This window comes from Phocoena sinus, chromosome 10 (assembly GCF_008692025.1).
Source record: "Phocoena sinus isolate mPhoSin1 chromosome 10, mPhoSin1.pri, whole genome shotgun sequence".
Taxonomy (NCBI): Eukaryota; Metazoa; Chordata; class Mammalia; order Artiodactyla; family Phocoenidae; genus Phocoena; species Phocoena sinus.
Window position 1 is genome coordinate 21,273,049 of NC_045772.1, and position 27,926 is coordinate 21,300,974.

A 27,926-nucleotide genomic window follows, 5' to 3' on the forward strand; every position below is an offset into this window, starting at 1 on the left:
TTATAGGAACATTGTGACGGCACATACGTGGACAGCTGCAAGAACAAAGGATTCTAGCATCAAGAAGTTTGCAGCAACCAGCCATACCCTCTCCCCTTTTAGTAGAAAAGAAGCCTGAATTCTAACTCGGGTAAGATGGTTCTTTGGGACACTAGTCCACCATCTTCTTAGTCTGCTGGCTTTCCAAATAAAGTTGCTATTCCTTGTCCCAACACCTCGTCTCTTGATTTATTGGCCCATCATGCAGGGAGCAGTACGAGGTTGGACTAGGTAATAAACGCACTCAAGGTAAACTCTGTGATGGGCATAAGTATCATTTCTGGTGGGTATATTCTGGAATTGCTGGGTTATAGGGTATAAATATGTGTAACTTTAGTATGTACCGCTGAAAAGTTTTTCTTTTTTAAATTATAATTTCTTATGGTAAAACAAACTTAACAACTAGCTTCTGCCTCAGTATCATGTATAAAAGTGGTTTAAGGGCTTCCCTGGTGGCGCAGTGGTTGAGAGTCCGCCTGCCAATGCAGGGGACACGGGTTCGTGCCCCAGTCCGGGAAGATCCCACATGCCGCAGAGCGGCTGGGCCTGTGAGCCATGGCCGCTGAGCCTGCGCATCCGGAGCCTGTGCTCCGCAACGGGAGAGGCCACAACAGTGACAGGTCCGCGAACCGCAAGAAAAAAAAAAAAAAAAAAAAAAGTGGTTTAAGGCTATCATTGTAATTAAGCTTTACAAATCATGAACATGGCATCACTTACTCCCAAATAATTAATCAAAAATATAGACAAATTTTATGTACAAAGGTGTTCATTTCAACGTTGTTTAAAACAACAGCAACAACAAATCTGGAAACATCCTGAATATCAAAACATGGTAAAACTGAGTAAATGACTGTACATCATACAATAGAATATGATGTATGTATTACAACAAACTTTTACCAATATAATTATTTAATGACATGGGAAAAGTACACTTAAAGACAGTATGTTCTTTATTATGTTAAAAGTATATAATTTATGTCCTTGCTCAATCTTCAACCCCTTAAGAAAGCCTTCCCTGACCACTGATTAAAACAGCATTTTGCTGCTGCTTTCTTTCCTTATACCCACATCTTTATATTTTTTGTAGTATTACCACCTCCTGAAAATTATTTGTATTCATTTCTTTATTTACTGTCTTTCTCACCCTACTAGAATGTAAGCTCCATGTAGCTGTATCCTGCCTGTTTCTTTGCTGCTATATCCCACAATGTCTAGAAACATGTTTAGTGCATATAAGGTGTTCAGAATGAAATTACTGAATGAGTATGATGTTTAGAAAAAGGCTGAGAACAACTACACTGAAATGTTAACAATGGTTCCATTTGACTGGTGGAATTATATGCCATTTTACTTTCTCTTTATGTTTTTTATCCAAGATTTTCTTTAATATTACTACTATACTTGAGGGGAAAACCAACAAACGGCATAAAAATAAAAATGTAACACTGAAATTACCTGGAGAGAGAATAACAATTGCTGTAAGCAGAGCATACTCTTCTTGAGTCATTTTCAATTCTGCAACACTTTTATAAAAGCTAAACATAGGTGTTATATATTCATCAGAGATACCTATGGGGGAAAGGTGAAAAATTGCAGAGGCATAGTAAAATTTTTGAATGACTGAAAACTGTAAAATTACAAACATTTTATATATATATATATATATATATATATACATACATGTTAATATACCCATATGCAGACATTTGATAAACGTCCCAGCCACATTTAAATAATGACTATATATTAAATGTCCCAGCCAAAGGTGAGGCATTGCAAAGAAGATCAGTTAAAATCCTGAAAATATAACCTAATCAGTGATTTGTATGTCTTTGATTTTGGCAGTGCCTTTGTTTTAGTCACTACTGTGTAACAATAAATGATAATGTTCTCGAATTGCCAAAAGAATCTCTGAACTTCACCATGCTCTCGATGGGCTTTAGTTAATCTTTTTAACATTACTATCTATAATCAAGACATAGACAGCATCTTAACCAACAAAAAATTATTGTTCTTCAGTCCAGAAATATAAATTCTACTTAATACATTGGCTAGAATTCTTATCAGAGTTCTGATCTCTCTCTGAAGTACCAAAGCTGTTTATCCATTGCCTAGTAGGCAATGGTACTTGGCCCTTCTCTTCAAACTCAGTGTGTCCAAAATCAAAGACACCATGTATAGAACTAAATTCCCCATCTTCCTCCAAATCCGCTCCTTTCCTAATGTTCCCATTTTCAGTGATTGGTATCCTCACCCATCCAATTGTTGCCACCTGACAACCAAGATCCAGCCTTCCTCTAACTCAGTCCAGTGCCTGGATTGAGTCAAGTCCTGCGTATTTGACCAGCTAACTCTCACTTGGTGCTCTCTCCCCTCTTCACTGCATCTGGTTGACCTAGTTTAAGTCTTCCTTTCTTTTCATCTGGATCACTCCAATTGCCTCCTTACTGGTCTTCCTGTCTTCATTGTGGTCTTCTTTAAACCATTCTAGAACCACCTTTATAAAATTCAAACCACACCCTGTCTCCCCAATTCTTACAAACCTTCAAAAACTCTCCATGGCTTTTGGCATAAATGTTCTTCCTTTTTACATAGGAAACTCCTGGACCCGTCCCCTGCCTCTCCCACCACCCAATACTCACCCACATGATAGCAGTAGGAGTTCACATTTACTGAGTACTCATTATGTACTAGGCACTGTTCTAAGCACTTCTTATGCTAGAACTCATTTAATCTTTCTAACACCCCATGAGATAGGTACAGAGAGGTTATGTAACTTGACCAAAGACACACAGCTGGTGAGAAGTGGAACCAGGATTCAAACCAAAGCTAGTAGGCTTCAGAGTGCTGGCTCTTAGTTGTGACTAAGGGGTACTATCTTTCTATCACACAGCCTATACTCCAGCCATGTTCAGGCACTCGGAGTTCCCTAAACAATTCTTATTGCCCAGTTTTGTACATGTTCTCTCTACTTGGAATATCTTCCTTCTCCTTTATAACTTACTCCTCTTCATAATTTAAGATTCCTTTGTGCCACTTCCTCCAATCATTCAACAGCTATTAGTTTGGTGCCTGTTCTGTGCATGGCTCCACTCCAGAAAAGCTTTGACTGGGGAATTGTGCAGACAGAAAAAAAAAAAAAAAAAAAAAAAAAAAGGTGTGTTGTGACTTATGGATGAATTAAGATGAGTTTCCCAGAATTGGTCCACACTAGAATAGACTACTCTATTCCATCCCAAACCTGACCTAAAAGCCTTAGAGCTTCAGTTGAAACACACCAGAATAAAGTTGGATTCCAGATGCTAAAGAGTATAATTATCATCTAATATTATACTTCACAGGATCAGAAAGCCTGAATCCTCACCTTTAGATGAATCTAAAGAATCTTCTCAAACAGAATCCTTGGCCTTTCTGTCTTTAGTCAAAGTAGCACACTTTCTTCTCCTTTGACGTTTAATCAACACCAGTTGGCTCTCTTAACGACAGTGTCTTTGTTGAGCAACTTGGGGATGACACCATGTGGAAGACTGCCCTCTATCCAGCTGTTACAGACTGAACTGAATACCCATGAGCAAACTAGATACAACTTAAAATGCAGAGGGTTGGAGTATGTGAGGCTGGGACTACTAGTCCCGGTTTCCAACAAACATAGTGGTTAAGAGGCAGTAAGCCTGAGTTTAAAAGCTGACCTATGACTTGATCTCGGGCACATTACTTAAACTCTTTAAGCCTCAGTTTCCTCATCTGTGAAATGTGAGTTATATCAATAGTATTATATGAGATAATATATATAGAGTTCTTAGCACCAAGCCTGGCTCATAGTAAACCCTCAATAAATGTTAGAGCAAATAATCATAAAAAGAACTATTAATGTTGTTATTCAGGAGAATTGGGTCAACACATTAGTTCCATCTTAACCTTCGATTAAGCTCATGTACTTTTGTGTTTACAAAGCTACATTTTTGTTTTTGTTTTGTTTTTGCATTCTGCAGTTTGCTAGGGATGAATACAAATTGGCTGATCAGTGATTTGCCCTAGTATTTTTCTAAGTATTAAAGCTAAGCTAAGATCTGTATTTGTTAATAAAGCTGTTCTTTTTCATCTTCAAAAGATGGCAGTCTTCAATAGTTGGGTATTACACCCGTTAATTGTGGTTACCTAAAATAATAATTCACGACTGTGTCATTATTTTAAATAGTATATAAGGGTTTGGAGATAAGATTAAAGGCAACAGATTTGAAAATATTTATGAAATCATCTTTGACTACCTAATTTTCTATTTTATTTGTTTTTCTAAATCCTCTCTCACCCTCCAAAGATGATACCTCCATTAGCTATCTAATTGCAATTGATAATTTTTGGAAAAAAAAAAAAACAGGTTAAAATGTTTATTACAACTGTTTATCTTGTGCACCTTGTAAAGAACAACAGTGAATATAGAGAAAATGTAGAAAATAAATAATAGAAGAGTTAATAACATTTTTCCTACAGGATAGATAAAATATAAACCTGCTTTTGGAATTAGAGTCAATAATCAGAATTAATCACACCAACATAAACGAAGGGTGTTTTAAGTGTTTATGAGCCAGCAATTTCTAACATAAGAAATGTAGCAATAGCATCGTCCTGAAGGGGCAGTCTTTTCCTGTTTTCGTGTTGACTCCTCCTTTCTGAAACTTCCTCAAGTCCAATTAGTTGATTTTTGGTCACAAGAGGGGGCTATTTTCTAACTTGATCACAAAGACTACCATGGAAATGTTCAGTTGTAAAAAACCATTGTTTCTGCTCCTCTGTTTCTTGTTTGCCTTAAAAAAAAAAAGAGGTCTGTGATTGATAAATTAATTGTCCAGTGATAAGAAATATTCTCTGAGAGAATAACCATGTGATTATTAGAATTAACACTATGCTCTTTTAAGTTATTTTCACTGGGGACAAAAATAAAGCCAAGGTGTGTATGTGTGTGTATTATACACAAGTGCACATATACAAGGCATCCTTGTTCGGCTAGGACACCCTACCCATGTTTCAGGGCCAAGTTCAAATTTTGCTATCATTAGTTGCTCCCTTCTCTATGTTCAATTCTATTGCACCTCTCACAATTCATATCTCTCCCTCCCATTAGAGTGTGAAATACCATATACAGTTTATGAGAGCAGGAGTCAACTGCGGTAGTCCCAATGCCTGGCAGACTGCCTAACGAATAAAGATGTTTCTTATTCCTCTCTGTATCCTTAGTAACTAGGGTCCTGCTGGAGACAGAGTAGGAGAGTAATAAATGCTTGTTAAATTAGGCAATATTATGTTTTGTTTGTGCCTAGCAATGAAGGTTACATAGCTGTGGGATGTGCTAGGGGAAAGGATGCCACTCAGACAATGGAAACATTCTCTTGGTGCTAAGAGATTGGACCTTGGCCTCTGTTTCAATTGCTAACCTCCACTCAGTGAGTCACTTGTACCATACTGTTGGCCTTGAGTAAAAGGCTGCCGTCACATTAGCAATTCAGAAAATAACTGTTTCAATGTAAAATATTTAAGATATTTAATAAATAACATACTTTCCAGTAGTCCTACTGGCTAAAATTTATCTTAGGATAACGATGATTAAGAGTTGCCAGGATTTGGACTGTCAAGTTTCAGGTTCATCTCAACCAAATTCACCAATTTTTGTGTGCCTCATCTGTGTCAGGCACTGTCATGGTGCTGGAAATAGTCCTCAGTTTACAGATTAATAGAGGAGGCAGATACATAAGTAAATACATAATGTCCTAAACTGGGCAAGTACAGAAGGCTTGGTGAATACTGCTGAGGGGCAATGGAAATACTGACGCTTTTATTACTTTAATAATCTCTTTTACTTTGAAGAGGTTTCTTCCTATAATTTGACTCCCAAATTTGTCCATGCCAAAATTACTGTGTGACAACTTTAAAGAGCAACATGAGAGTTGGTAAGAATTCTAACTCTTAAATTAAACTTTCTCACAAATATTGTCATTTGTTTCTGTACATTTCCAACCTTTCTTTCCAAGACTGTCTATGAACTGATAATCAGCTTATATGGGCTTCATCAGAGAATTTAGTTCTTATTGTTTTCATTTTGCACAAGTTGCCAAGGTTAAAGCAGCAAAATCATATATATTTAAAGAGCAGAAAAGATAAGCACAATATACTATGTACAGTATATTTTACTATCTACTACAACTTCATTACTCTAATAAGCATCTTTCCTTCCTCTGACCTCATTGTCTTTATTCGTTTTATCATTTGCTTAAAAGCAATTTCAAATTGCTAGCTGCTGCTTATGCTTTCTCACTCAACCAAAAGGCAGGAACCATGTCTTACTGGGTCTTAATATTCCCTACCAGCTGACAGTTGGGCAAATATTATATCTTAGCGAGTGTCAGGTGCAATGTGTAGAAATGGTACTGGGCTTTGAGTAGAACACCTGTGTTCACCTCCTGGCAGTCTACTGACTAGCTGTATGACCTTGGGCAGGTCACCTAGCCTATCTAAGCCTGTTTCCCCATCTATAAAATAGGAACACAGCACTCACATTTAGGGGCCATTGGAAGTACTAAGGAGAGGATGCATGTAAAAGCAAACCATTGTAAAATCACAAGGTATACTTTCATCCTGATAAACACTTACTGAATTGAATATTTCACTCATGTCTGTTGCGGGGAATCAAAAAAGGCCGAAAAATACTATAAATTTCAGAGGTTATTTGTATTTGAAGTGAACATAGCACAAGTTGTTCTGTTAAGTCTGTGAGAAGTTATTGCTAATTTCCTTAATGCTAAAATGTAAACTCATTCAGTGTTAGAAAGCCCTTTTCAGTTCTATCATATTTTATGGTATCATATGATTATTCCTATATTTATTAAAACTTCCAGCTTATAAATGAATTTTGCATAATACCACATTAGGAATAAAGAAATTGATGCACTAGAATTATGTAGAGACAACTCAGCCACAGGTTGTATCAGATATGTGTTCTGAAGCCTCAATTAATATAAATAAACCCTGTAACCCTCGCTAAGCAAATGTGTCTCAGGAGACAGTATCTTTGTATATATGATGGGATTTGATAAAAGCAAACAAAAGACTATGAATTTGAAGAACAAGAAAAGAAATTTCACATGATGTTCTTTAAAGAGTTCTATAGGCTTAAACAGGGTAACTTTGAAATGTTATGTTATTCTGGAATTAAATGTACAGTAGAAATAAGAATGTGTTATATAAAAATAAAGAGTTATTCTGAAAGGTCATCTTGCAAGATCAGGTTTTTCTGTGGTGTGGGGAAGAGACAATGTTCTGAAAATCCACTGGGAGAAGCAAATTCATAAATATTAATAAATGGAAGCATCATTATAGATAATAAAATACGAAGCAGCATGTGAGTTTGGATGGTTTTTATTGTCACAATATGTGGTTGAGGTTTGGGTAAGTTATCTTATTATGAGCTGGAGGCATGCATTTTATTCATACAGATTGTGTTCTGGAAAACTTCATTCTTGAACTCTTCTGAAACTTGCAGTATCACAAGTTCTGAAACTTATGTTCTCAAGCAGGGTTTTTTCTTTTTGATCACTACGTATTTTTAACCTGCAAGACCCTCATGCTTTCTCACCTAGTTATTGCATTGGTCTCTTTATAGAGACGTGCCTCTTGTCTCAATTCCTCCAAACCTTCCTTCAAATTACTGCTAGAAAGATCTTCCACAGTACTGCTATGGTCGTATCATAGTTGCTCAGAATATTACCAAGAATCCCCATTATATAAGAACTAAAGCTCCTTTTGTGGTATTTGCCATCTTTAATAATCTAGTACTCACTACATTTTCAGCTCCACAAATATTATTTTCCAGCAATATCAAGGTATTTGTGAGTCCTATACACAGATGCTCTCTCATTTCTCCACATCTTTGTACCTGCAATTTCTATATTATTATGTTATAATGGCTATATCTCTTGGAATGCCTTTCTCAGACTTTTGTGGCTTGACAAGTTCTTAACTTGTTCTTGACAAGTTCCATGTTTCAATTGTTAACTTTGTATGCCTTTTGTGACTCACCAAGTAGATTCACAGGAAGGCAGGCACATCTTTATGCTTCAATTTCATTTTATATACACATTCCTTATAGTCCCTATTACACTGCACATTGATTTAGGACCACTTGCTTGTACACCTTCCCCACTAGTCTGTGAGTTCCTGGAGGACAAAGACCATACATTGTCATCTCCATACCCTCTCTGTCACAGTATTCCTCCATAGTAAGTTAAATTGTGTTATTCATTATTATTTCATTTTTATCTCGAGAGGCAGTAGAGTATAGTGGTTAATATATATGGCTTCTGAAGTCAGGCTTCATGTCTGTCTCTGGAAAAGTTATTTAACCACTCTCTGTCTCAGTTTTCTCATCTATAAAATGGGAATAATACCAGAACTTATAGGATTTTTATGAGGATTTGATGAACCAATACATATAAAGTATTCAGAACAGTGTCTGAAACCTAATAAATTATGTATAAGTGTTGCTATTAGTATTATTTCTTATTTTGCTTTGCATCGAGATGGATAATAGTTTGATACATAGTCACTCATACCTGAAGATTTTGAATAAATGAACCTTTTTCTAGACTGAATAATCCCAGCTCCTTTAGGCTATTTTAAAAATCAGACTAATATTCCAATCTTTAAAAAATTTCTCCTTTGGTCCTTCATCTTAATGAGGTGAAAAGAGTAGTTTTGGTATTTTGCTATTACAACAAGAATTTTTGAACCAAGTCACTAAATTCTCATCTATTCCTTTTAGTATCGTTCTCTATGCTAGTCACAGTGGGCATATAACTGCATAAGATAGGCAAGAGGCCTGCCTTCATGGGATGTACAAATTCTTACTTGCAGGAACAAATTTTTTACCATTAGCCAAATTACTTACCGCTCTTTCGAATTCTCTCTTCCAATAGGTCAGCGTGTCCAGCTGGAAGTTTCTTACTGAAAATCTCAGCTGAACGGAGAAACATAGCTTCAACTGCAGACCCTTTCAGCAAAGCAATCTGATCTTCATGGTCCAATGTCTGAAACCCTGAGTGAAGATGATAATCAAATCAGTATCAAAAATTGTGAATGTTGTATAACAATATTTCATCATCACCACCATCCCCATTGATAAAACCTTTCCATAAAGTGATTTTGTAATTGTTTTAAGATTGAGCAGCTAAACTGAGTCAATAAGTATCTCTTGTACTCCCCCAAATAGAAGCTGACTTTTATCTTCATTGAGCAGGATTTATTTAACAAGTCCAGACTAAAGAGGATATCAAGTCCATACCAAATATGTATACTTATATACTATGGAAGAGACAGGCTGATTCAGATGAAATATTGGAGATAAAGTAGATTCTCTTCGAGCCATTATTTTAGTCATATCTTGTCACATCAGAGAGGGTCAGAGAGGGTCAACTCTGCAGAATGGAAGCATCCACAAGCCAGAAAACATTTTACATGTATTCAGAGGTTTAAATGAATATTTGGCCAACTCGTTGAGTCTTTAATCAATGTGAAGAATGGGTAGCATTCCACCCCGCCCGCCAAAAAACCAATCAGGGCCATGCTGAGGTATCTGCTCCGAGCTCAGCACTGCACATGTGGGGTTGGGAAAATCAGAGACATATGGGAAAAAACTGATGACCTGAAGAAATATAACACTGCCCAGAAAATCCAAAGTCCTTATGCAGGCTTATATGCTATAGTGCCCAGTGGCCTCTCTGACCTCACTTTCTCCTTTATCACCTCCTCCTCAGTTGTTGTGCTCCAACCACACAGACCTCTGGCTCTGTGGTGAATACACAAGTCTGATTTTGCCTCAGGGTGTATGCTCTTCCCCAGCTATCCCCATGCCCCACTCCCTCAGTGTATGCAGGCCTCTGCTTCAAGGTGACCCTACCTAAAATAGTACTCCCCAGCACTCACTAGTCCCTACCTGCTTTATTTTCATTCATAAAACTTACTACTGCCTGACATGATATTATAAGTTTATTTGCTTATTTGTTAATTATCTGCCACCTCTCCTGGAGTATAAACTTCTTGGGGACAGAGACTTTGCCTGTTTTATTCACTGTTGTATCCCAAGTGCCTGGCATATAATAGGTATCCAAGAATTATTTGTTGAATAGTGACTATTCAGCAAGTTAACAATGACTAAATGAATGAAATGGAAACAAACACAAATTTACATGCATATATGTACACACAGACACATAGACACACAAAACACAAATAGAGATAAACTAATGCCATCAGGGTCTAAATGCCCTAGAAAAACATTAAATAACAAAGGAGTTCAGAGAAGAGAGTAATGCTAAGGATTAAAAGTCACTACCTTGATGGTAGGCATTCAAAAATACTTGCTCAATGAATAAATGAATGAATTGAAGAACTGAAAACATAGCAGGAGTCCATTAATGGTGATTACTTAAATAAATTACGGTAGAGCCATAGGAGGGCAGTATAAAGTAAGGTCTCTAAAATCAGATTGCCTAGAATAAAATTCTGTCTCTGACACTTACTATCTTTGTGGTCGTGGGAAATGTACTCAATCTCTTAGTGTCTCAGTTTCCTCATCTCCAAAATAGGGATTATAAAAGCACCCACCCCTTAGGATTGGCAGAAGTATTAATGAGACAATCATATTAAATGCTTAGTACAGTTCTTGACATACAGCAAATACTTAAATAATGTTAACTATTATTATTACAATGGAATACTATGCAACTGTTAAAAGCATGAGGCTGGTATACATATATGGGAAGATGTTAAAGAAAAAACGATACCCCAAAACAAATATGTACTATATAATCTCACTTACATGTTTAAAAACAAAAACCTATGTATGTGTATGTGTGTATAGATTAAAATATATGAAAGAAATCAAACCAGACTTCTGTCAATAGTTGCCTATAATAAAGATGATACGGATGGCTGTGAAGGGGACTTTAACTTTCTGGTCCATAAATTTCTGCATTGTTTGAATTGCACGATTGAATTACTTACAATGGGTACCAATCTATTTGGAGTTTTTGTATACAAAACTTTAAAAATGGGGTGGAAATGTCCTTCTTTTCCTGCCTGCTGAGCCTGCCTTCTGAGATGGTCCAGCTCTCTGAGACATGATTTTAAGGATGTTTGGAAAGGTCTCCGGTAGGACTTTTTTTTTTTTTTTTAATTCAAACAGAAAGTCACAAAAATTATAATCATCCTCATCAGTTCACTCAGTCCCATGTAATTAATTTTTTATCTTGATCTTTTGTTAGCACTTCTATGAATTCATCAGTTTTCCATTAGAGTTCTGAAAATGCTTATTCATTCAGTTCAGCAGTATCTGGTAGGACTTTTTATCAAAGTCCATTGATCTTCTAAATTCAACCCCTATGTTGATAAGCAAATATTTAAGTCCCTTTCTATAATTTGCATTTTTCCCCAAGTGTAAAATCAGGTCGTGAGAGTAAAGAATAGGCTTTTTCAATCTATACTCCCTGTCTCCCTCTACCCAAGATTCTGAATCACTCTCTTAGAAGGTATGCCCCTTTGTTTCTCTTCCTAAAATATAACCTAGAAACTTAAATCAGTCCTAAGTCTCATTTTCACCTCAGTGTCACAAATGCCTGATCAATGAGAGCAGCAGAACCTCTTCTCTAAGTAGCAGCTCTGCATTGACCATCTCTTTTCCTGTTGATAATGAATAACCTTCCCCTGTTCTGAGAACTTGAGTCTTTTTTTAGGACTCTTCAAAAAGTCACTACCTTAGAGAACCTAAGAGCTCCTTTGAGGGCAGGAGCCATGCTGAGTCTCCAGCACCCTGGACAGTGCCTGGCACAGGTTATGCTCAATGAAGTGCTGAAAGGAGTGACTCAGCTGGGTCTTTCACAAAACACACTTTCCTATTGGTATTATATATCACTATTATTACTATATATAATAATGTTGTCATTTCTATAATTATTGTTAAAAGGCATTTTTTTCTTTCTCAAGGTTTTCTTGCCTTTTATTTCCTGCTGCATTTAAATTTTTTTCCTTCTACTTTACTCGTTAAACATGCATTAATTGTACTCTTTCTCTCCCTCAGGAAATAGGTTAGGCACTGGAAATGAAGAAATGTGTAAGATATTGCCATTGCTTTCAGATAAGTTACCTTCTTATGAATAAGATACTTTTTCGCCTTCAATTATTTCCTGATTCAATACCAACTGACCATTTGAACTGAAAAACCTTTTCCCATAAACAACAAAGAACATCACATTCTCCCTTTCCCAGTTCTCCCCTCACAGTTATCACTCTCGTGTAATCTTTTTTTAAATCATGATTGCTTTCAGCCAAATTGGCATATAACAATTAAGTTTCTCTTTCATTGTTAATAAATGAGAGAATATTAATGTTTCAATGATAACAAGAACTTTCTCCCCACATCTTATGACTTTTATATAAGCTTATGTCTATCCATGACACATTTAATAAAATAATAGCATAATGCTGACAAAAGAAAGCAAATTAAACTGTCTAATTAAAATCTTACATCAGAAGTCTCCTTCTGTAATTTAATATTACAGTGTTATGTTGCTATGCAAGATATTTATTATACTCTACTAGACCATGGATTCTAATGTACTAAAATATTTTAAAAACACTGAAACAACTTAAACCTATTGGCTTATAGAGCATTGATAATGTGGCTGAAAGAATGGGGGAGGAGTGGCACTGGGAGACAAGAACCTTGAATTCCACTTTCTGTACTGGCACCATCTAAATGACTGTGGATAAGTCCCTCTCCCTCATCCCATTCATACACTTGTTCATCAAGCCCTACCAATCTTTGAGTCTCTCTTCATTTTGTTTCCTCTTCTCTCTCCCACTGCTATTGCTGTATTTCAAGCCCTCTACCTGGACTGGTGCAGTAGCATACTAACCGATCCTCCCTGCCTGCAGTCCCTCCTCATTCAAATCCATCTTACACAAACCCAATAAAGCCATATATCTATAACATAAATCTCATTATGTTCCTCTCAAAAAGAAAAAAAAAAAAAAAGCCACCAAAAACTTCTTACCATCCAGGGCATCCTTATCAGTCTGGTACCAACTTGCCTTATGTCTAGCCAAGGAGCCCACCACAGACATTATTCTATAGCTACGCTGAATCTTCTCTTCTATTTCTAATAATCCTATTCTTGTTCATGCCTCATTACCTTTTCACAAGCAGATCTCTCGACTTGGAATGCCCCTTCTCTTTCATACCACCGGAAAAAACCATTTTTTCTTTTACACTCAAATATGATTCTTTCTGAAGTCTCCCTGTCTTTCTCAGATACAATTAGGAATCATTTTCTCTCTGTTCAACAGCACTTTGTATACATGTTTTTTTGGGTTTTTTTAAATTTTAGCCTTTAATCACTCTCCTTGATGGTAATTGCTAGGTACTTAGCATAGAGTACATTTCAAAAAAATGCTTATTAAATGAATAAATGGATGAATGACAACTTTGGAAAGTCTCAATTTTTTAATCTATCAATTTGGAGAATTATTATAATTTAAAATATCCTATCTGGCTCTAATATTTTGTGTCTATAGTAATTAGACACATTAATTTAAAGCAGATGTGGGGGACTTCCCTGGTGGCGCAGTGGTTAAGAATTCGCCTGCCAATGCAGAGGACACGGGTTCAAGCCCTGGTCCGGGAAGATCCCACATGCCGTGGAACAACTAAATCTGTGTGCCACAACTACTGAGCCCACGTACCACAAATACTGAAGCCCACGCTCCTAGAGCCCATGCTCCGCAACAAGAGAAGCCATGGCAATGAGAAGCCCGTGCACCGCACGGAAGAGTAGCCCGGGACCACCACAGCTAGATAAAGCCCGCGCACGGTAACAAAGACCCAATGCAGCCAAAAATAAAATAAATAAATAAATAAAAATTTAAAAATAAGTAAATAAATAAAAAGCTATAAAGCAGATGTGGCATTATTCCCTTTTTACAATGAACTGACCTGCCTCTCAATGTCACAAGAATATTGTACAGTGTAGTAGAAAAGTAACTACATGTAAAAATACCTGGAAGTTTTTTTGTGAATTCTACGAGAATCTGTACATGACTGGTAGCCATTTCAGTTAAAATGAGAAAATTTTCTTCTGCACTGAATTCTTCTTTTAACTAAATTTTAAGAAAAAAGCAAACAATAAGTAGATAGAAGGAGAAATCAATATAATATTGTTACACTATAGAACCATATTTAGATAATAAATTTTAAGACCCAGCTCAAATTTTTCAGATCCTTGGAGAACAATTACTATTATCAAGCTAGGTATGAGACTTCTTACTCTTTGTTTAATGCTGCAAAAAGTTTAAATGTACAACTTAAATTCTAAGCCTTCATCATTTTAAATAACATATTCATATATGAATTTGACCCCCAAGGTAGTAAAAGCTCCAGAAAATATTAACTTTAAACCCATGTATCTTCAGATACTGTACATACAATTTTATTTGTTATTTCCTGAGGCATCCTCTGCTTGCTGTATGAATCCATAATATAATGAAGAAGATTCTGTTGATCTGGGGTGAGTTCAGTTTTCTCCTACACTGGCAAAAAAATGAAAGGTGTCAGGGAAGCTGGTTATAAGGCATGTTTCCCATGTGTACCCTCATCTGGAGTAAACCACTAGCAGAAATTGTTGAAAAAAGCCCTAAATATGGCAGAAACTGTGCATGCACTCTGTTATAAGGTGTAATTGCTTTCTCTAGTTCCTTGGGCAAGCCACATCACATTTCACTAAATTTGTCCCAAGTGGGTAATTTTCCTATCTATAAAACAGGGATAACAAAATATTCCTTTCATGTATTTCTTGTGAATAAATAATAATCAGGATATGAAGCCTATCAGGCCTACTACCATAGCAGAGTTGAGTAGTTCTCACAGAGACCATGTGGCCAAGGCCTAAAATATCTGGCCCTTTACAGAACTGTTGCCAACCCCCAAAGTAGTGAGTCATCAATCTGGACAATTCAGACCACAAACACCTCTTTCCCCCTGATTAGCATCTTTTGATGAGTGTGAATAATAGTGTCGACTTGTTGCTTCCTTTACCAAAGTGTTATTGGTGAAGCACTATGACAAAGTAATACAGCTGACCCTTGAACAACACAAGGTTTGAACTGCATGGGTCCACTTATACACAGATTTCTTTTACTAAACATGTTCTACTGCACTACAGAATCTGTGGTTGGTTGAATTCACAGGGGCAGAACTGAGGTTACGGGAGGGCCAGACTGTGAAATTGTATGTGGATTTTCGACTGCCCGAGGGTGGACATCCCTAACTACGCCCCCCAAGTTGTTCAAAGGTCAACTGTACTTTTTACATAAAATTATTTTTTATGAAATGGACACAATAACATATTTGCAAAACTAAACATGGATGAAATTTTCTTTGTCAGTAGTATAATAAATATTCAGAAGGGTGTGACTTAATCAATCATGGATTATAGGTTTTTCAACTAATGGCAAATTAAAATTCTTCCATATGTTCTGTGAATTATCACAACATGTTTGGCTAAGCATCCAAGATGCTGTTCCTCTATTTTGTCCTGAGTCACCCAAAGGATTTCTTGAGTAATTTGTGACCTCAGGGAGAAGGGCCTTTCTCTATTGACCCACAGAGGTGTATTCACCCTGTTTTACCCCTCGATAAGGACTAATCCACAGACCCCTGTTGAGTCCACATCCTTTCCAGTCTCAGCCTCCCTTCTCACTGACAGGGAAAGAAATGTCATCGACACTCGTTTTAAAGCCCAAACCATTCCCACCGGTTACCTCTGGGAAGCAGGAGGAGAATGGGATCAGGCAGATGGAGAACTTTCACTGATTTTACTTCATCCATGTTTACGTAACTGCTATCCTTTGAATTTTTACATGGAAGCATGTATTACCCTCTTGACTAAAAAGCTTTTGATGCACACTTGAAATGAAATTCTGCTTGTGGCTGTGGCCCTGGTGTGAAAGCTCCCCGCCCAAGTCACAACATCCTAGAAGCTCAGTGGCCGCCAGCTATGGTGGACGCGCTGGCCCGTCATTACCCTGCATGACTTAGTTGTCGAGGTCACTTGTCGCAAATCACGTCCTTCACTGTCTTCATTAATGGTCTGATCTGCGTGCTGCTTCACGTTTTTCCTCAGTCTTTTAGATTTGCACTGAATGTCAGTTAACAAGCCTGAAAACATAAACAGAGAGTCTTCGCCATCCAAGGAAAGTCCTGTTGGGTTTGTGGTCCCAAGGCAGCTGAGGTGTGGTCCGCTCAAAAGGCCTCCTTTGCCATTTAGCACAGAGCTAATTCTAGCCCTACTGACACTTTAAGACTTGGTCTTGAAAAATGAATGTATCTCCTGAGAGCCTCAGTTTCTTCCTTGGTAAAATGAGAATAATATTTAACCCACAGAGTTATCTGTAGATTAAATATCATTAGGTCATTTTTTTTAAACGAGCTTTCTGCAAAGAATCTGTAACACCAGAGCATTGTACAAATGTAAGGTATTCAATAAAAAAGGTGACTGACACTCACCCTCTTCCTGGCCTAGGGGGCCTTGAAAGCTAGTGTTTCAAAACATAGGATTAATATTGTTTTCCATCGATGTTTACATAACTGTACTGTAAGAAGTAGATCCAATTTCACATTAAACACAAAAGTAAATGTGTCGAGTAAAATGATGTCAACATCCTTTAGGGAAAAATTTTAAAGTCCTGTTAATTTTCAGAACTGTATAAATTATTAAGAATATAGATACAGATGAAAATATCTCCAGGGGACTTTGAAATTTTCTTTTGAATAATCATACAATATCACCATAAATTTACACTTAAACAGAACTAGTAAAATAATGAAGAACAATCTCCCATGTTCCTATTTAACTTCCTTATTCTCTCAATGTTAATGAAACGAAGTTCCAAGAGTTTCTTTGTCCAGGGTATTTATTTTATAGGATCATACAAAAGCTCTTATATCTGTTACTAGATAAGTTTGTGTTTTTGTAAATAACATTATCGACTCTTGTAGGTGGAGTCATGAAAAATGTCCTCAGGACTTTGCTGGAACAGGTTCATATTTAAGTGATGAGGAACATGAACCACCCAGGATCGAAGTAAGTGTTTCCACTGCAAGATTGGATTCCAGCCACAGCCCCTACTGCAGTCTCTTGTTTCATATACGCTAAGAAGAGATTGTGATCGGGCACTATAAAATTTTCATCCATCCAGAGCTGGATTATTTACACTGACCTATTTTTACCCCCCTCCTGCACGCGTTATTTCTTTGGGTCCATCCCAGTTGCCTGCAGTTGGGGAACAATAGAACTGGAGTCACCTTCCAAAGGCTTTTATTTCATGTGGCATTCCCTCTCTGAATGTTATCATCCCCTTGGTGACGTTTGTTTGTCTATTTGTGTTTTGAGCAGGAATAGGACATATCTCAGAATCTGAGTGGTCTGTAGAATTTGCAGAATGAAAAATTAATATGTTATGTATGAGCATGCATTCCAAATTTTGATGAAGATTCTGGTTTCTCACAAAGCCAGCAGTTAATACAGTGTCTCTTTATCTGATTGAAGGACCGAATTATATTAAAACTCGGAGTAATTTCCTGTGTAAACCTATACAAATTGGTTCAAAGCTGCACTAAGAGAAAAAGGAGTCTTAATAAAATGACTAGGTTTAAAACTCTATTTAGACAATTCAGAGGCAGTTACACCTTATAGAACATTCTTAATTTTTCCCACAACTGTGAATTTTTATGCTGATTAAACAATAAATAAGAAGGATATTAAATCATATTTGGAGGAAACATTTAGAGTGTCGTTCTTTGTAGCTTATTAAAACATGTTATTTTGACTGTATGTTAATGCCATTTCACTTCACGTATAATTCATGGCAACAATGGACACCAAAACACGGCTGTTTCTTTCAGGTGCATAAGATGCTCTTTAGCTGACAGTTTCGACAATTTCAGTGGTTCATTACCCTTTTCAAGAACTTAGACGGCTTAGTAAGTCTCTTCTTTAATATGTGACGTACAATTCTAATCATGTGAGTTACCTGACATCTGCCTCCTTAAGAGATTTTTAGTGGAATTTAATTGCTTGTTGCGAATACCTGTATACATACATTCAGCCAACATTCCCATCTCTTTGCATTTCCTTAGTCGACACTCTTGGCACTTCCTTCGCATGTACATGTCCATCACACAGTTGCCCCCGTTTTTACACTTGTACACGGCATTTTTGGTAATGCTTCTCCTGAAGAAACCTGGGGAAGAAACAGAAAGAAGTAAGAGTCTCCAAACAACACACTTGGATTGAGAGATGCCACAGCATTTTTCTCATGAACCCCCGTGGGGCACCCAGACCATCCTTGACCATATCGGTGACAAATGTACTTTTGGCTGTGCTGCGTGGTCCAGATGGCTGCTGTTGTTAATGATTTATTTCTCAAAAATAAAGACACATTTGAATTATAGCCTCTCTGGAAAAATCTTGGTTTGTTTTAAAAGATAGATTACTTTCATTAGTGTATCTTTACTGGGAGACCATTATATACTAATGAGCTCTAGGTGCTGGTGGTACAGGGGTGAATAAGTTATCACTGCCCTCTTACAATTTACAGGTTGGTTGAGAACAAAGAGAGGCAAATAACCGAACTAGTGAAATTCCGTGTTCCTGGGCTGTGCTGAGGCAGAGAGGCTGACTGAATGATCAGTTCTGGATACAGAGGTCAGACTCGGAAGTGAGCCTTGAGGTTTCAATTCAGTACTTAATATACGCAGCTTGGTATAATAATAAACATGCCAACCTTGCTTTAAAATAAACATCTCCCCGGAGAGCATGCAGCCACAGCTACAGCCGCTACAGTTCAGCTGCCTGGAGGTGGGAAGGGGACTGACTGGCCTCCTTTCTGTTTCTCCTCTTCCTCCTCCACCCATAGACCTGGATGACCATGGTTCCTGACACTTCTGGAGTCGAGGTGGAGTGGTGAATAAGGATTGGGCTGGGGGAGGCAGGGGAAGAAGTGACAGGAAAGAGCTTACTTGCCTGGTGTTGTTAGAAGCTGGTTTGTATCTAGCAAGTTTTGGAAACTGACTCTTTCTCCCTTGGTTTGGGTTCTTTTGAGAACTCCTCTCATCACTGAGATACTTTCCTCTGCAGTTCCTTGTTGAGGGCAAATATGTCTCTCTTCTAGCCCACGGCTTGCATCTCATTCTTCAGCATCTTGGAATTCGGCAATTCACCTGCATCCTCTTTCTTCTGAGGTCCCTCCACTCCATGGACTCAACCCCATGCCAGTTTTCTCTGCTCCAACAGACTCAGAGAAAATTGCTCCCACCTACCTATGAGCAGTCAGCCACCCACCCTCTTGCCCTTTCAACTTCTCAGGTGAAAGTCAGAGGCCAATCTTCAGTGTCCCTCAGCTGCAGGGAATACATGTCAATCTCCTTGAGTGATTCTGTTGAAGACCCTTCCATTGGGCCTGGGGCAGCAGGGCCTCCTTAGTGTACAGATTTTATCTGGAGAAGGGGGACACCTTTTCCTAATTCTCACAAAAGTCCCATACTTTCCAGCGGTGGCCCCCAGGGGCAGACAGCCACACCCCACCCCTTTGCAATGGGAATGTGGGATTCCTAGCACACTAATCACATGTTCCAAAAGCTTTAAAGATCACTCTCTAACTTCCAACTCCTGCTCGCTTCATACCCTCAAAGTAAGCGAGGGATTTAACTAGTTCTTAACTACCCACTGCAAGATGGGCTCACTTTGGAATGTAGCATCTATTGTCTTCACGCCTTTGCCAAAATTGAGACAGCAGTGTCCTTCCTATTTTAACAGCTTGTTGGAATAATAGCTGACATTTACTAAGCACCCACTCTCTGTTGTTCTAACCACTTCACCTGCATTTAGTTATTTAATCTCCATATCAATTTTATGATGAAGATAATATTATGTGTCCCCATGTTACAGATGAAAAAAAACGGTACAGAGAGGTTAAATATTTTGGCCATGATAACATGATTAATAATTGGACTAAAAAGATTTAAATCCAGGCAGTCATGCACCAAAGCCCACGCTCTTAACCACTATGTTATAATTGCCCCCCTTGCATCACAAGAGAGTAGAATAACTTAATCTTAAATACCTACTATCTGAAAGCTGCATCAGAGAATGCAAGGGAGATACCAAGATGAAGAAAACATTCCTTGTCCCTCAGAGCTTCCAACTTAGGGGGAAGACAAAGAAGTAAAATCACAACACAATAAAAATGCAGAGTGACAGGATAGCTAATTAAGTAATAAATTATTGGAATGTAGATGAAAAAGTGATCATTTCATGGCCACACTAAATGCTTGTGAAGGACGTGCCACATTAAAGGGAGACAGCAATTCCATCATAGACTTGGAGATTTGCACATTTGTTATGACAATTTTCCAAGCAGAAGGCAATAAAAACTGTCCTAGTAAAATAAGTGTAATATGACAATTTCCCATCAGCTAAAAGTCTAGTGTCTCGAGGAAAAGGTATTATATGGGCTGGGAATGGCCCTGATTAATTCCAAGTAGGGGGAATCACAGAAGACCTCACAAGGGAAGTAGAATTTGAGCTGGACCTCAGAGAATAAGTAGGATTTTGAAACATGGACTTTGAGGGAGGAAGGACAGTCTGGGAAATGAGCAAATGCACGGAGTTATGGAAATTCCAAGGAAGGGTAGATAATCCATCTTGATGGGAGGGTAGAGTGTGGGGAGAATTAGTGGGAGCTGGATGAGGGCATGTAGTGGGACAGAATATGGTTAAATGCCATTGAATTCCAAGCAAAGAAGTTGAATCTTTATATCAAGTAGAGAGAGAGAGAAGCCTTTAAAGGGTTTTGGCAGGGGAGGGTCTAACCTAACCTGCGTGTTGGGAAGACTCCTTGGGGCAAGGTCAAGAAAGGTGGGACCTTGGGGCAAGGTCAAGAAAGGTGGGATAGGGAGATCGGAGACTGGAGGCAAGAGGCTGTTATGGCCAGAGCGTGACTGAGGCCTGACCTATATGGGGCGGGGAGTGGGGGGGCAGGAAACAGAGGAACATTCAGGACTTGATAACTAACTCAATATGAAAACAAGCTGAAGAAAAAGTTAGAGATGTCAAGGTTAAAAAAGTCATAGACTTGCTTTTGAATTTGTGAGCTGGTATAACTTTCAGTAGGAATGGTATTACCATTTTCCTAAATGTCAAATCCAACCACATAGAGTCTAAAAAAAGACTGTGCTTCAGATCAGTGTTGATATTGGGAGTGCAAACACCACATCGTGTAATTCAAAAGAGACTACAGACAAAAAAAGAAAGAAAGAAAAGGAAAGAAAAAAAGAACTTTTTCCTGATACCAAATGATTGATCTCAATGACCACTTTAGCTTACTTGAGTCAATCTTCCCACTAATTTTCAGCCCCTCCCAGGCACAATTCCCTCTAAAACCATGACAGATATTGATAGCTCAATAATGAACTGAAATAAAATTCCTTATTCCAGGATGAGTCAAAGGAGCAGTGCTAGGACAATTCTGCAGGTTGTTTTTGCTCTGGTATTAACTGAGAAAGGAATCATTATCATCTCAATAGCTGAATTAATTAGCTTTCACTCTGAGGTGGCAACACAATGTTATCATCCTATCATTTAAATAAGGCTACACATACTGTATTTATACTTATGCAAATCAATCCGTACACATACCTCTGCCTCTATCTTGTGCATATTCAACAATGCCCATATCAGAAAAGTCATATGAAAATGAATGGAAAGGAAATTCACTGAGGAACAGAGGCTCCCTGGTAAACGAAGATGAATAGACAGGGCTGGCATTGCCCTCAGGGGAGTGTGTAGCGCTAGGGGGCTTCCTGGGGTGGCAGGCGAATAAGCTATAGGATGGTAAAATGGATCCCTCAGTTACGCAGAACACTGGACATCCTGCTTTTCTGCTTCTTTATACAGATAGAACCCATACCATACCCTACTCCCAACTCATACATACATACATGCCCACACAGACACACATGCACATACTGGACTCCAGGGACTGACAGTAGGCCACACATTACTTTGAAATCAATAAAATGTTGGTTGATGTTTCAACCTCTAAGGGTCTCCTGACTTTCTAAACAGCAACAAACACATAGGACTGGGGAATTAGTTATCTTAACATCCAATATGGCCTAAAGAAAGTCAGCTTTTAGTTCTGCCTCAGCAGACCATAGAATAAAAAGGACTCCACCACCCACTTGTACAGGACTTATTTTGTAGCAGGCACTTTTAAACACTTTGCATATGGCGTTTCACTTAACACTAATAACACTCCTATGAGGTAGACCTAGTCTTATCTCTCTCTTATAGGTAAGGAGACTGAGTTACACAGAAATTAAGTAATTTGCTCAAGGTCCTACAAGTAAATGGTAAAGCTCAGATTTGAATGCTGATAGGCTCAGTTCCATACTCTATGCTCTTAACCACTATATTATGCTGTCCTTCTAGTTAGGAGATTACATTCCTAAAAATTGTCTTTTGACATTAATCTCCCCAAATCCTATTTTGCATGTGAAGTGCTCCACAGTTTCATCCAAAGCTTCTTCAGAAACCTCCTGTTCTCCCTCCCCACTCCAGATGTCTGCTCCACCTCTGTCTTGCTGGTAGAAAACTGCAAAGTAGCACAAACTAGACAGAACAGCTGCCCATACTGAACCAGGTAAGCTTTGGTCTCCATCACACAGTTTCTTGGGCTTTAGGATCTCAATTCCTCTCTTTGAGTTGTTCGCTGAAATTTTTAGAACTCAGTAATAGACTCCTGATCGCCTGGCAGGAGCTGTTTTAGGTCGTTGTTTTTGAAAAAGCAAAAAAACTCTCAAACTTTTGAGATGCAGTTGATAAAAATTATTCTTGACTATTTAGCTCTTGTTAATGTTGCTTTTAAGGGTTTTTTCCCCCTTTATCTGTTAGGGAGCCACAAAAAAATGTCTACCTGATTTTCCAACACTTACTTTTATCACTATAATTTATAATTTTTTTTTCTTAAATAAGTTTAAAAAGAACTGACTTTGAATTATTTTTGGAACTTGCCTAATGTCACTCCAAAGTAGGCAAACCAACAAACAACTTAGTAGTCAAAGGGCATTCATCAAACCTCTATACTCCCTCTAGAAAAAAAAAAAAAAATACTGTGAAATAAAAGTTCATTAAAATAACATAGTCTGGGCTTCCCTGGTGGCGCAGTGGTTGAGAGTCCGCCTGCCGATGCAGGGGACACGGGTTTGTGCCCTGGTCCGGGAAGATTCTACATGCCGCAGAGCGGCTGCGCCCGTGAGCCGTGGCCGCTGAGCCTGCACATCCAGAGCCTGTTGCTCTGCAACGGGAGAGGCCACAAGAGTGAGAGGCCCATGTACTGCAAAACAAACAAACAAACAAACAAAAGAGTCCTGCAGATTTGAGTACCAGTTCTACTGCATTCTTTCATAGTTGTGAGATCTGGGCAAATTTCTGAGTGTTGGTATTTTTATTTGGAAAAAGGAGATGATAATACTATCTCAAGGAGCCACTATAAGGATAAATGAAATAAAGAGTCTCCAGTGGAAACTGTCCAGCCCATAACTGAGAATCATTATTTTCCCCAGTTTGTCTGAGTCCATAAATGTGTATTTTTCAACAATTTTAGGAATTTTAATGTAAAGGATGATTTATCAAGTGATTCATGTGTGATTTATACTTGGTCCTATTGTTTTGGGGTTTGGGGGTGATGTTTTGTTGTCTTTTGCTTTTCTATCCCATCCCAAGAGGGTAGCCATCTTTTTATGCTCACTTGCTAAGACAAAAGCTGAAGTTGTTTACCTCTAGATAAAGATAACTCTTGGATAGGGCTTTTGTTTTCAAACCCTCATTGAAAGGGTTACACTGTATCATATCAAAGATGATGGAGGCGGAGGTCAATGCTTTTAGAGTTGGGGGAGCAGAGGCAGCTTAGCTGGAAAGAGGTTTGGGGAACTTCACCAGAGCCTGAGAATGGGATGAGTCTCACAGGTTCTCTGAGTATTGGACCAGCACCCATAAAGAGCCTCTAGAGAGGTGACAAATCTCTAATGGGATAGCTCTGAGATGAGGACAAGAAGATACTAATAACATGACCTTGGAAACCCTAAGATAAAATACCCATGTCAAAAGGTGACTGAGTTGTCCACTCTCAAGGGATCAATTCAAAGGTGAACAAGGAGCATACCAACCAGTACCAAAATATTCCCCCCTGTGTAAGACCCCTGAGATTTGTGCATGTTTCTGGGGAAAAGAGCATCCCCAAATATATCCCCAGTGGAATTTCTCATCAGCCAGGGGGATTATGAGCCTGGGAAAGATTAAATTTGATTACAGAAATAGAGAAATATGATATGTTTTACACTTAGTCCTACCTGTTTCAGTAACAAAGTGTTTCTGAAATGCTACACATAAAGTACATCTAAAATACAAAGGTGGCTATCAAAGGAAAAACGTAGAAATGAACTAAATGAAAATGAAAATACAACTCATCAAAATTTGTGGGATATAGCAAAAGCAGTACTCAGAGGAAAAATTCATAGCATTAACCGAATACATTAGAAAAGAAATACATAAAATCCAATAATCTAAACTTCCACCTTAGGAAACTAGAAAAGAGAGCAAATTAAATCCAAAGTAAGCTGAAGAGGAGAAGTAATAAAAGTTAGAGCAGGATCAGTGAAATTGAAAATGGGAATACAGGGCTTCCCTGGTGGCGCAGTGGTTGAGAGTCCGCCTGCCGATGCAGGGGACACGGGTTCGTGCCCCGGTCCGGGAAGATCCCACGTGCCGCAGAGCGGCTGGGCCCGTGAGCCATGGTCGCTGGTCCTGCGGGTCCAGAGCCTGTGCTCCGCGACAGGAGAGGACGCGGCAGTGAGAGGCCCGCGTACCACAAAAAAAAAAAAAAGAAAATAGGAATACAACAGAGAAAATCAATGAAACCAAAGCTGGTTCTCCGAAAAGGTCAATAAAATTGAAAAATATCTAGCAAGGCTAACCAAGAAAGAGAGAGAAGACACAAATTACTAGTATCAGAAATAAAAGAGAGCCATTACTACTAATTCCATGGATATGAAAAGTATAATAAAGGAATATTATTTTAAAAATTGTATGCCTTCTCTATATCTTTAATTCTGTGTTTGTAAGGAGGGGAGATGGTTCTGTGGAGATAAAGCCTATCCAAATGATCAAACAACAAAATTCAAAACACAAAAACACAAAACCACTAGTGGTTATCAGTGGTTGCCTCTGGGGAACAGGACTTGGGGCAGAAATGGTTGGGCAGGGGCTTTTCTACCGTTTGACTTTTGAATGACATGTACTCATTGCTTTGACAAAATGTTCATGTGATGAAGTTGTCTAAAGGAGTTGAAAGCAAAAATCCGTGGACACCCTCACCCCTACTGGGTATCCTTGGGAGACTGAGGGCAAGGGTAACATCCGCAGGGGTTGGGCTTTTCAGGCCCTTAACAGCAGTTTAAACTCCCAGGTAGGCAAACTCCCAGGAGCTGGAGGCTTATACTGACTAGTGGCCTCTAGTCACTACTTTCCTATTTATATATTGCTTATATATTTAGTTTAAACATTTTTTCTTATTTAAATCTAATTTCTATTGTCTTCAGTTTGTCTTATATCATTGCTCTATATTTATTTGATATATCAACTTTTATTCATTGGAAATCACCATTCTATCGTTTCCTTTTTCTGTATGTTCTTTTAGATACGATTTTATCGCTTTTGTATTTTTAATCTTTTTTGTTTGTTTGCTTTACTGGTTTCTCTTTTTTTCTATTTTAGCTCAATTATGTAAACTGTTTTCCTACTTTGCTTTAAAATGGTGAAAGTGAGAGCAGGAATTTTGTTTTGTTCACCACTGTATCATGTAGGCTTACAATAACGGCTGGCATATAGTTGGTACTTAATTATATTTACTGAAAAAAGTTGAATTAATTAATTCAAACTCCCAGCAGCTAGAGGCTTAATTAGTTAACTAATAGGAAGAGAGTTTTGAAAATAGTGTATGATCCAAATTAAGGGGGCTGGATGAAGAGAAGAATAACGATGATAAAATAATAGGAATTCATCAACAAAACAACAATACCGAATGTTTTATGAGCACTCAAGGTGTGCCAGGTACAGGGCTGGAGGTTTTAAAAACGATGTCTCTATTCACAAACGAATCAACGGACAAAGGATTAATCTCCAAAATATACAAACAGCTCATGCAACTCAATATTAAAGAAACAAACAACCCAATCCAAAAATGGGCAGAAGACCTAAATAGACATTTCTCCAAAGAAGACATACAGATGGCCAAGAAGCACATGAAAAGCTGCTCAACATCACTAATTATTAGGAAATGCAAATCAAAACTACAATGAGGTATCACCTAACACCAGTCAGAATGGGCATCAACAGAAAATCTACAAACAACAAATGCTGGAGAAGGTGTGGAGTAAAGGGAACCCTCTTGCACTGTTGGTGGGAATGTAAATTGATACAGCCACTATGGAGAACAGTATGGAGGTTCCTTAAAAAACTAAAAATAGAATTACCATATGATCCAGCAATCCCACTACTGGGCATATACCCAGAGAAAACCATAATTCAAAAAGACACATGCACCCCAATGTTCATTGCAGCACTATTTATAATAGCCAGGTCATGGAAGCAACCTAAATGCCCATTGACAGACGAATGGATAAAGAAGAGGTGGTACATATATACAATGGAATATTACTCAGCCATAAAAAGGAACGAAATTGAGTCATTTGTTGAGACGTGGATGGATCTAGAGACTGTCATACACAGTGAAGTAAGTCAGAAAGAGAAAAACAAATATCGTATATTAACGCATGTATGTGGAACCTAGAGAAATGGTACAGATGAACCAGTTTGCAGGGCAGAAGTTGAGACACAGATGTAGAGAACAAATGTATGGACACCAAGAGAGGAAAACCACAGTGGGGTGGGGATGGTGGTATGCTGAATTGGGCGATTGGGATTGACATGTATACAATGATGTGTATAAAATTGATGACTAGTAAGAACCTGCAGTATAAAAAAACAAACAAACAAAAAACAACTAATACTAAACTTTCTTTGGGTTATTTATATGGAAATATGTTAATATAAATGTTTCAGACATTACATGAAATTTCTAAAAATCTTATATGTTCTTGTATAATATTATAAGTCATAATTCTAGTTATTACTTTAAAATGTATATCTCAGAAATAACTAAATTTCCTTGTCAATTGCATTATTATGAACTTTCATCAAATCTTTAACCGTGGTCATTTTTAAGTCTTTTGTCATTTAGAGACAGTTCTGGGTGTACTCTGATGCTTTCACAAAAATGTTCCTATAAAAGTGTTTCAACTTCAAGGAATTCATGGAAAAGACTCTGACAAGTACAGGTTTCTGGTAACTGACTATACTGCTGAACTGAATGAATAAGCATTTTCAGAACTCTAATGGAAAACTGATGAATTCGTAAAAGTGCTAACAAAAGATCAAGATGAAAAAAAAAATTAATTACATGGGACTGAGTGAACTATTGAGGATGATTATAATTTTTGTGACTTTCTGTTTGAATAAAAAAAAAATCCCACAAGGACTCAGAGGCAAAAATATACAAATCAATTTTCACTGCAAAGTAAAGAAGCTGTTACAGTGGTGGATTACTGGACTGAATGTCAATATTATGACATAGTACAAATGTGTTTCATGTTTGGTAATTGCAAT

General features: G+C 37.9%; 1 protein-coding gene across 9 annotated transcripts in view; it reads right to left on the reverse strand.

Moving 5' to 3' along the window:
• Positions 1–27,926, reverse strand: part of NR1H4 (nuclear receptor subfamily 1 group H member 4) — a 48,526-nt gene that overhangs the window by 1,633 nt on the left and 18,967 nt on the right. For 2 of the 9 annotated variants that reach the window (XM_032645727.1, XM_032645731.1), the window contains exons 3-8: positions 18,244–18,384; positions 16,167–16,300; positions 14,570–14,668; positions 14,145–14,244; positions 8,981–9,127; positions 1,498–1,611 (exon numbers count right to left, since the gene is read on the reverse strand). In XM_032645727.1, the coding sequence (XP_032501618.1) occupies positions 1,498–1,611; positions 8,981–9,127; positions 14,145–14,244; positions 14,570–14,668; positions 16,167–16,300; positions 18,244–18,384 (735 nt within the window). Of the gene's footprint in view, positions 1–1,497; positions 1,612–8,980; positions 9,128–14,144; positions 14,245–14,569; positions 14,674–16,166; positions 16,301–18,231; positions 18,385–27,926 lie in introns of all 9 variants that reach the window. The other 7 variants (XM_032645726.1, XM_032645730.1, XM_032645729.1 and 4 more) reach the window with 6 other exon arrangements.